Below are 10,346 nucleotides of genomic sequence, written 5' to 3'. Positions count from 1 at the left end.
CCAATGTGTTTAAAAAGGCACCTCTGAAAGCACCACTGCTTGAGACATGTAGCCTTCTGCAATAGCACTGTCTGTGTGTGTGCAGGCATGTGTTTACAGTCATTAAGTAATCATGCAAGACATTTTAGAGCGCCTGGGCTTTAATGACTTGCTCGGATTAATGGCATCAGTTTTAAGAAGGTTGCGTTCATGACTAGGCTTGTGCCGGTGTTCGGTAATACGATACACCACGGTAGTTAAGCTGCACGTTGTGTTATTGCGAGGTCTTCAATTTACGGCAAAAAGACGTGCATTATTTTTTCCTTTGACCGGTTCAAATTACACTGGATGCTGCATAGGTGTCACTCATACGCAGGTGCACACGTTACTTATGGAGAAGGATAGCGGAAGGATGAGTGCTGCTGCTGACTATTTTTACACATTCTAAAAGACTAAAGTATGGAAGTGTTTTGGCTTCGTGAAAAAACAAAGAGGGAGTGCTGGTGATAGACAACTTCCCTATGTGTAGAATATGTGGACGGAAAGGCTTTCAAACATCATGGACTCCGCCTTTAAGTTAAAATAGACTACAATTAATGTTAGAGCAAAACACAGCTGAGTTCTTACCAGGTCACGAAGTTTGATCATATAACTCAAATTCCATTATCTTTACACTGGTAAGTTTTTATTTTTTTACAACAAAAAAAAGATTTTAATCTTCTAAATTGTGTTTTGTTGTATATTTTAATTGTGTACATTATGTATATTTTCATTGACTGTTAAATGCGTTATATGAATTGAGTTAAGTGATGTGTCACTGACTGGCTGTCACAGGGTTCCTGCAGGTTTCACCAAGTCAAATTTAAGACTTTTTAAGACCTTTTTAAGACCATTATGAGTGAAATTTAAGACCAAAGCGGCACAATGATCTCAGAAATTCTCAAAACATTAAATTTTTTATTATATCTTTGTTTATTGTTTTTTTTTTGACAAATAAAATCCACTAATATGGGAAGATCAGTATGGTCAGCTGCTGATATGTGCCTTGTTAACATGTTTTACACTTTCTCCACCCATACGTTATATGCATAAATATACGCTATTACGCTATCGCATTTATTCCCCTCTCTAATTACACAATAATGAAATGAAAAGGAACTTTACTATTAAAAGGCTGTTCGTGGTTTGTTGTGTGTTGCAAACAAGGCCGTTTCTAAATCCAAAGGCTGTAGCCTCCAGAGGTCGCATTTGTAGGCTGCATATGAAAACTGTGTAACACTAAAGTTGACTCATTGTTGATGGCGCGGGACTTGACGGCCTGACTGTTAAGTTGATTTTCAATAAAGCAGTGTTGATTTTTTCGCTTCTGGGTCCTCTGTTTCAGAACCTTGCAAATGCTCTGGTAAGCCACGGGCTAGTTGGTTAAATTAACACAGAAAAGATTTTTGCTTATAAAAAACTGCATTTAAGGTTTGTTTCTCGCCAAACCTACAGTATACAGTCGGATCACAACACCTGAAATATAGCTTATGGCATGAATTGCGTGGATTATAATAGCCTACATTTGTATCCTCTTTAAAAAATAATGATTAAAAACTGGATTGAAGAGACATTCAGTGACACGCAAAGTGCAGAACTTTTCTTTTTAGAGGCCCACCCACCAAATACATTCTTCCCCCGTCACTGATTAGTTCTACAGCATTTTAATTTACCATTTTATATTTTTCGGACAACCTTTTCGGGAATAAATGGAGGTAAGAAATTTAAGACTTGGGTTAATTAAATTTAAGACCTAGTGCAGTGTTCTTCATTGCGCGGCTCGCGAGCCGCATGCGGCTCGGCAAGCTTTAATTTGTGGCTCGCATGGCATTGTAATATAATACAGTGATATGATCATGCAGGCATGCGTTTTTTCTGTTTTTTCTGCTCCGGACGCTAACTTTGTTAGAAACCCATACCTATTAGATCAAGATGCACGTCGAGAACCGTGTTCAATCGCATGCAGCGCTTGCTCGCCCTAGGGTACCACGCAAGGGCAGCTGACATCCCTAGGCTAAAATACAGGCAAGAGGGAAGGGGAAACTGTCAGCTGCGCGCCACGCCCCCAAAATTTTTCACGACCAATCGAACGCCACAGGGGGTCCCCGCGTGAACTCCCGGTCGAGGCTGGGGGGTTTTCGCGCCCCTCCCCCCCAGGGGGTCCGACTTGGTTTTCCACGGATTTTAGGGATTTCGGGCGTCGTTCGGCACTGAGCCACCGGGTGGAGACTCTCCCTCCGTCCACGGACCCTCTATTCATCCGATTGCCCATTATCTTCGGCTACGCCCCCCGGCCCCCTCCCAAACGTACGCGGGGCCATTATTTGTCAATTTGCCCATTATCGGTGCGGATTGACCCCCTGACCCCTCCTGACCGCACCCCAGACCCCCCCCCAATGACACGGACCCACTATTTGTCCATTTGCCCATTATCGGTGCGGATTAACCCCTTGGACACTCCTGACCCGCCCCCCCGACCCCCCCCCCATGACACGGACCCACTATTTGTCCGTTTGCCCATTAATGTCGCGGATTGACCCCCTGACCCCTCCTGACCGCCCCCCCGACCCCCCCCATGACACGGACCCACTTACGCGCACGTACGACACGTACACGAACCCGTTATTTATTTTTGAATGGAATCTGTGACACGTGTCAGGGCCGTAACTCCGCCCCGTAACGAGTCACTGCCCCGAGACGCACGTTTCCGCGCACGGCCCGACCCCCTCATCACGCGTGAGCGATTTGAGCTAAATCCGGCAACGTTGAAAATTTCGTCCAAAAAAATGACGTAAGGGGTACGTACCCCTGTCGGTTTTTTTGGACCAAATTTTCGACCTCGCCGGATCTTCACCGGATTCGCACCACGCGTCGACCGTGCCGAGACTAAGACGGGTGCGCGGGTCCCGCCTTCCTAGCGCGTTCCTGTGCCGAGATAGAGGCCTGACACGTGTCAGCGATTCAATTCAATCGTAAATAGTGCGTTCGTGTACATGTCGTAGGCGCGCGAAAGTTACCTTGCCGCTCTCCGCGCGTCGTCCGTGTCGCGGTAATGCGGTCGAAATCAGCGAGGCTCTAAAGGGGAAAAAATGACACGGACCCATTATCCGTCCAATGGCAGACTATTGAATGCACGAATACATGGAAACTGTCAGTGATGTAAATATGCCCCGTAACGTCGTAGAGACATGTTGGCGGTGTCACTTCCAAAGACATAACTCGTTTTTCCTCATATTCAAATGCCAATAGCTCCGCCCAGGAGAGTGACACGCCCTCGTGCCCGGCACTGTCGGAAAGTACTGTTCCAGGGCTTTCCGACGAATCCAAGATCAAGTGTCTCCGACCTTGTTCGGCTGAGAAAAAGAGCACTAAACTTTAGCCTATTTCGCATGTTTAATAAAAATAAAAAAAACACTGTCCAAGCATTTTTTTTACACATATTCAAATGACCGCAGCCCCGCCCCTGATTAGGTTACACCCTCGACCGTGGGCTCTTTGGAAAGGTCTAGTCCGGACCTTTCCAACGCACGCTCACTCGAGTGTCTACGACCTTCGTGGGCCGAGAAATAGAGCCGTGAATATAAGCATTATTCATACATTTTCAAAAATGAAAAGCTATATCTCGGCGAAGGAACGTCGTAGAGACTCGGTTGGTGTCGTTGGAAAGCTCTCCCTGCCCCCTTTAAAATGCACCCACGCCCGAGTCTCTAGGACCTCCCCTTCCGGAGATATAAAAAATGAGTTATTATATTCAAATTCCCCTAGCTCCGCCCCAGAGATTGTCTAGTCCGGACCTTTCCAACGCACCCTCCACCGAGCGTCTACGACCTTCACAGGTCGAGAAAAAGAGCCCTAAACTTTAGCATTTTTCACATTTTTTTCAAACGCAGAAACGATTGAGGTCAAACTCAAAAAGAGCCTATTTTGAACATTTTTCCAAAAAACAAAACAAAAAACCAGTTCAGAAATGCATCCGTTTACGTTGTTAAACAGTGAAATTGCACGTTATTTACCATGCAATTGAATACGTACCAGTTCTCAGTTGTTAAACAGTGTTATTGCATGTTATTTACCATGCAATTAAAAACGTACCAGTTCTCAGTGACAATGATATTGCATGTTATTTACCATGCAATTAAAAATATAAAGGAACAACCAAACACATGATTAAAACACATATAAAAACTTTATTGAACATACATTAATAAACACTTTAAACAATTAAAACTTTTTAAATATCCTCCAGTGAGGGGTACTGCGGCCCTGAAATGAAAGAAAGATTCAAATTAATTAAATGATTTCCTTTAACGGTAACATAATTAAAGGCACAGCATGATACATACCTAGGAGCGTATCCCCCCACTGGAGAGGATCCATGGAATTGTCCTCTGTAAAACAAATCATTCAATCATTCTTGCTGTCCGAGCGAGATAATGCAGAATCGCTAGCAGATTTAAGACCTACCAAGCATCTCCATGAAACTCATGGACACTATGTCCATTTCAAATGGCTCCACTTCATTGACCCCCACACTGGCCTCGACCCCATCTCCAATGGTCACTGTAATGAAATAAAAAACAAACATTTGATTTCCGTATCAGAAGGAAAGGCAAAAGGCCATTCGGGGCGATGAATTGAGACCTACTTAGAAAGGCATCAAAGGAGAAGCCAGTGTGAGGGTCGCTGCTCGCAGGAATGACGGGCGGGCAGACCGGCGGGCAGACCGGCGGGCAGACCTCATTCTGCGTGTCAGGATCGTCTGAAACGACACATAAATGTATATAGTTGATTAGCTTAACTTGCTGTGTCTTGAAAGACAACGGAGCAAAGTTCAGACATAGTACACCTACCAGAGGGTTCATCAAGTGTGACGAGAGGCACCTCCGGGTTGCTGGCCTCAAGCTCACGGAGCCTCTCCATGGTGATCTCCCACTGGAAATGCCGGACAGTCCTCTTGAGCTCCTTGTCCTAGGAGACGAAACGTGTTTAAAACCGGTTCGTAGAGATTTACTAGCTATCGACATGTTGACAAAGAAAGTTTAACGGTCGACACTCACCGACAGATCCTTGTGGGAGTTTGCGAAGTGTGGCCGGATGTATTTGACCGACCGGCCACACAACGGGCACGGCCGGAAAGGCTCCGTGACCTTCCTCAGGGAAAAGCTGACCCAAAGGTGCCTTTCCCTGAGGTTAAGGATGCCATGGGATACCCGGAGGTGTTGCCTCATGTTGGCCCGGGGTTTGCGGCAAAAGGGGCACTTCACAGGAGCCATGTTTCTGAAACGACACACAAGAAAGAGGACATGAATAACAAATAACAGACTTTAATAGAGCCAAACGTGTGCGTAATGCAACAGGCACCGAGATATTACAGCATATTGATGAGAAAAGCACAGGTCAGAGGTTACAGTAGCACTACAAGGCCTGCTTGTTGCATTAAAACAATGTAAACACGAGTCTCAGACAGTAAACTTTAATGTAAAGTGACATTGATGGTGCCCGTTGCATTATGCACACGTTTAGCTCTAAGATATAACAGCATATTGATGAGAAAAGCACAGGTCAGAGTTTACAGTAGCACTACAAGGCCTGCTTTTTGCATTAAAACAATGTAAACACGAGTCTCAGACAGTAAACTTTAATGTAAAGTGACATTGATAGAGCTAAACGTGTGCATAATGCAACGGGCACCAAGAAATTACTGTTTTTTCCATAAGACGAGCATAGGTCAGAGGTTAAATCAATCAATCAACTCATGTTTAATGCAATAGGTAGGCCCTGGTATTAAAAACTGTGACTTTACGTGACGTTAAACAGATAATTACTTAATAAATCACTATCTACGCATTAACGAGACATGTCGGCTCTCGTATTACAACTTTGCACATATCCAATAAAAAAAAAATCAATTGACACAATCACTTGTTAAAAGTTTCAAATCGTCAAATCAAAACATAATTAAACTTACTCATTAAATCGATCATCTGTTGATATATGCGTCATTAATCAGCTGTAATCAATATATATATAGGGATTTCCGAAATTCCCGTCAAGTCCTACGTAGAGAGTACAGTAGCCAATGGGATTCGTTTACCTTTTAAAGTCGTTGTTTTATTTTTACTTGTTTTTCTCAAACTAATAAAGTTAATTTACATCATTCGAGATCAACGTTACGTTTCATTAAGTTGTCTTTGTGTTGAAATTAATTGTTCACAGGCGCTGTTCACTTCCTGGTTTGTGTTTACATATTTATAAACGATGTAATAATTTTTTTATTTAATTTTGACCTTATTCCGTTTAGTTTCTCGTGACGTTACGACGTTTAGATCATAATTTAAGTTACGTTTATCATTAATTATTTACTCGGTGGCGGTTACTTCCGGGTTTGAGTTTACGTGTTTATAAACGTAATAATAATTATTTAATTCTATTTTGACCTTATTTCATCTAGTTTCTCGTTACCTTACGCTGTTTCGATCACGTTTTAAGTTACGTTTATAGTTTATTAATTTCTAGGGCCGTTCACTTCCGGTTTTCAGTTTCGCTCTGTTTTAACTTTATTCTATCCAATATTTTGACCTTATTTATTTTCCTTTGGCCAAACGATGATTCCCTTTCGCTAGAGATTAATGTTTAAGTTTTATCTATTTGTTTTAAGTGTTTTTAATAAATTGTTTTAATAAATTGTTTAATAATTGTTTCATGTTAGTTATTATTTGTTAATTCCTTTGGATTCTCTTTGCTAACGATTGTATTAATTAATAAAAAATGCTGGTATTCGAATAAAGCTATTTTACTTAAGTGTTGTTTGATTACTTGTCTTCATTTCTGGTTTTGACAACAATAAATTCCAAGTCAGTCATTTATCAGAAGAACATTTATTTATAAAAAAAAACACACAACACAATGAACACATTTAAATGACACGCAAACACAGAACATTTGAACAACATTTGAACATTCTATTCTACTTTTATTCTACCTCGGCGGCCGGATTCGCTGGCGAGACCTCCTCCCCCACCAACGCCCCCTCGAAGAGCCGACGGTGCTCCACGGCCTGCTTGACGTTCAGGTTCATAGCATAGAACCTGTCGGCCGTGGAGGTGTCGTGGCACATGAACTTCGACACTTTCTCCCGGTCGGCCTTCGAGTGGGTGTTACGGGCCTGCGAAAGAGAGAAGAACACAAAGGGTCAGTCGCGAGCGTACGTACAAACGAAATCCAACGATATCACGTGTGTCCGGCGCTTACGTGGGTAAGTCCTGGAGGTCCTCACGTCCATGAATGTGGGTTTCCCCGGCAGGCCCATCGACACCCAAGCCCCCTGAAAGTAGTTATTCAAGTTCTTACAGGGGTTGGGTGTCGATGTGTAAAAGAACAAGCGGGCGTCCGGCCCGCCGACCAGCCGGTCGCGCAGCGCCAGGAACCGCCGAAACCATCCGTACTCCTCGGCGGTCAGGGACAGCTGCGCCGGGCCGAACGCCCGGTTCGTCTTGTGTAGAGAGATCTGCGAGAGAGAAAAGAGAGAGAGAGTTAGGTCGTGCCGGGCGCGACGATTTCCGATCTACGCTTGGGGTAAAACGCTTACGTTTATGAGGTAGTCCCCCGTGCTAGGCGACTTGACGGCCCCCTCCACCTCCCGGATGGTGAGGTTCTGGAAAACCCCCAGCCGGTGCCCGTAAATGGAGGCGTAGTAGGCCGTCAAGTAGCCATAGAACGAGAACTGAGTCTTTTGCTGGAGGTCGTTCTCGAGCTGGTCTGTGGATACAAGAGCACACCTGAGTAAAACAGAGACACGAAACCGGACACAATGGCAAAACCGACAGCAACTTCGACCTACCCAGGACCTCCGGTATGCGTTTCTTGGCCTCCGAGAGGCATTGACGGAGCACCGCCTTGGGGATGACGCGGCCCTCTTTGGCCTGCTTCACCCCAATTTGGTGCATGACAACACCTCTACGGAGGCCCTTCAGCAGGGCCCTGACCTCCCGCCTGATCCCCAGCATGGATTTCTTGGACAGGCGGGAGGTCGGCGGAGGGGTCTCATGGATGTAATCGAGGAACTGGGCCACGTTGTTCAGGTAGTGGTTCAAGGTGGTCTCGGTCATTTTGGACGCCCTGAGATTTGTCACCCACCTGCGGACACACACAAAGAGAAACGAGAGTTAATAGCGCCCCGCCGGCGTCAAAACGACAGCAGAAAGACAACAAGGACCGAAACTTACGTCCTCATCCTCTCAGGGTCGTCCATGAACCGCAACGTGGCCAGCCTGCTCTTCCCCTCCGCCACGTAGGCCACGAAGGCCCTGATGCGGAAGATTTTGCTTGTCACGTTGTCCCTCAGCTTCCGGCTGGGTTCCGGCCCCTCGTGATGCCTCCTGAACTCCGCCAGGAGCTCGTCTAGAGAGAGAGAGAGAGAAAGAGAGGGAGATAAACATTAGCATTATAGACTATCGACAGTAGGAGGTCGCTGGGAATAAAGACCGCTACTCACTAAGGGCGACCACGTGGTCCGGAAACTGAGGGCCGCTCGACTCTTCCGCCTCCTCCTCAGGCAGCGGGGGTGGCGTGACGGGACCAGCTTCCACCTCCGGAGGAGAGTCTCCGGTGGCCTCTGGTGGTGCCTCCTCCCGGTCCGGAGACACCGGAGCCTCCAGAGCGCCGAGGAGCTTGCCCGTCACCCTCCGGACTTCCTGAGCCGGCCTCGCCGTCTGCCGACGAAGAAGTTTTTTATATCGCCTCGTGAGCTCGGCCAAGGAAGACGTGAGGGCGTCGACCTGTTCGTTCAGGTCGGCGTTGGTCGCCCTCAACCTGTCGCGAGCCCGCGCACAGGCCTCGGAGCCGCAGTCCTGCGGCTCCGCGTCTTCCTCGGCGGCGGCCGAGGTGCCTTCCCCGGCCTGCTCTCCTTCCCCCCGCAGGTCGAGGGAAGACACCATCGGCACCGCCGGGTTCGTGGCTCTCAGTGTCGCCAACTCCGACAATATCTTCTGCCGTTTGCTCTCGGCAAAGGCGACCCGGCGTGCCTTTGCCGAGAGCTCGGAGTGGGAGAAGAGGTGCCTATCCATTCTCGACACCTCCTTCTGGCATCCCGGCACGGGGCAACGTCCCTGACGGACGTTGACCCGGCCGGACTCTAGCGCCAGAAGGAGGCATCTCTCCTCCAGATTGACCACCCGGTGTAACACCTTCAGATGCTGGCTTAATTGAGCATAGTCACGACCGCACAATGGACATTTTGAAAAATTTTCACAAGATGATTGAGCATGAAGAAATAGAAGAATGGGGAGGTCACTTGAGCTCTAAGCTTATATACTCCTTGCAAAGGGGGCGGAGCACTGGCTCATCGGTATAGATCGGAACCTCCCGTATTTCACTTTTCTATCTATTCTCCGCCTTTTTTAGATAGAAAAGTGAAACGGATTGACTTTCGTGTATATTTGACTTTTTAGACCCGAAAGTCAATTGTTTCACTTTTCCTGCTATTTCAGACCCTGGATGTCACGAGCTGCCCGACTCGACTTAGACTCTCCTGGGGTGCAGCCCCTTGGAAACTATTTAAGTAAAAACACAAAAATACTATATCGGCCCAGGAATGTCGTAGAGACGTCTCCTGGGATGGAGCCCTTTGGAAACAATTAAAGAAAAACCAAAGAAAAAATGATCTCGGCCCAGGAAAGTCGTAGAGAGGTGGGGTCGGTGTCGTCGGAAAGGTCTCGTCGCCCCCTTTAAAACGATCCGACCCCCGAGTCTCTGGGACCTTCCCTTCCAAAGATATAACGAATTTGTCCTCGTATTCAAATGCCCCTAGCTCCGTCCCCGAACGTCGGCCAGACTCGAAGGTAGGCTCGTTCGAAACGTCTCTCTTTCACCTTTTCAACGACACCGGCTCCAAAAAACAAAACAAAAAACCAGTTCAGAAATGCATCCGTTTACGTTGTTAAACAGTGAAATTGCACGTTATTTACCATGCAATTGAATACGTACCAGTTCTCAGTTGTTAAACAGTGTTATTGCATGTTATTTACCATGCAATTAAAAACGTACCAGTTCTCAGTGACAATGATATTGCATGTTATTTACCATGCAATTAAAAATATAAAGGAACAACCAAACACATGATTAAAACACATATAAAAACTTTATTGAACATACATTAATAAACACTTTAAACAATTAAAACTTTTTAAATATCCTCCAGTGAGGGGTACTGCGGCCCTGAAATGAAAGAAAGATTCAAATTAATTAAATGATTTCCTTTAACGGTAACATAATTAAAGGCACAGCATGATACATACCTAGGAGCGTATCCCCCCACTGGAGAGGATCCA

General features: G+C 46.0%; 2 protein-coding genes across 2 annotated transcripts; both read right to left on the bottom strand.

Moving 5' to 3' along the window:
* Positions 1-4,185: 4,185 nt before the first annotated feature.
* Positions 4,186-5,573, bottom strand: LOC129446116 (uncharacterized). Its single transcript, XM_055207070.2, has 6 exons — positions 5,076-5,573; positions 4,869-4,986; positions 4,664-4,777; positions 4,483-4,578; positions 4,362-4,406; positions 4,186-4,281 (listed from the first exon to the last, which is right to left on the bottom strand). Exons 1-6 carry the CDS (start codon positions 5,289-5,291, stop codon positions 4,250-4,252), a joined length of 621 nt encoding a protein of 206 aa, XP_055063045.2. The 5' UTR covers positions 5,292-5,573; the 3' UTR covers positions 4,186-4,249.
* A 1,418-nt stretch (positions 5,574-6,991) lies between these two features.
* Positions 6,992-9,881, bottom strand: LOC129447550 (uncharacterized). Its single transcript, XM_073874651.1, has 6 exons — positions 8,513-9,881; positions 8,244-8,418; positions 7,859-8,154; positions 7,607-7,776; positions 7,295-7,525; positions 6,992-7,183 (listed from the first exon to the last, which is right to left on the bottom strand). The coding sequence occupies exons 1-6, from the start codon at positions 9,081-9,083 to the stop codon at positions 6,992-6,994; spliced, it is 1,635 nt and encodes a 544-aa protein (XP_073730752.1). The 5' UTR covers positions 9,084-9,881.
* Between the last annotated feature and the right edge of the window lie 465 nt (positions 9,882-10,346).

Source organism: Misgurnus anguillicaudatus, chromosome 12 (genome assembly GCF_027580225.2).
Source record: "Misgurnus anguillicaudatus chromosome 12, ASM2758022v2, whole genome shotgun sequence".
In the NCBI taxonomy this organism is placed as follows: Eukaryota; Metazoa; Chordata; class Actinopteri; order Cypriniformes; family Cobitidae; genus Misgurnus; species Misgurnus anguillicaudatus.
Note: the sequence above shows the minus strand (reverse complement) of the source record. Positions and strands in the feature narration are given on the sequence as shown.

What these genes read in the sequence shown, in the direction of transcription:
- LOC129446116 (XM_055207070.2), bottom strand. Translation starts at nt 5,291, where the DNA reads ATGGCTCCTGTGAAGTGCCCCTTTTGCCGCAAACCCCGGGCCAACATG. An exon ending in GAGTTTCATGGAGATGCTTG is followed by an intron (nt 4,407 to 4,482) that starts GTAGGTCTTAAA and finishes TTTGTTTTACAG; the next exon opens with AGGACAATTCCATGGATCCT. An exon ending in GTGGGGGGATACGCTCCTAG is followed by an intron (nt 4,282 to 4,361) that starts GTATGTATCATG and finishes CTTTCATTTCAG; the next exon opens with GGCCGCAGTACCCCTCACTG.
- LOC129447550 (XM_073874651.1), bottom strand. Translation starts at nt 9,083, where the DNA reads ATGGATAGGCACCTCTTCTCCCACTCCGAGCTCTCGGCAAAGGCACGC. An exon ending in ACGCATACCGGAGGTCCTGG is followed by an intron (nt 7,777 to 7,858) that starts GTAGGTCGAAGT and finishes TTGTATCCACAG; the next exon opens with ACCAGCTCGAGAACGACCTC. An exon ending in GGAAACCCACATTCATGGAC is followed by an intron (nt 7,184 to 7,294) that starts GTGAGGACCTCC and finishes TCTCTTTCGCAG; the next exon opens with GCCCGTAACACCCACTCGAA.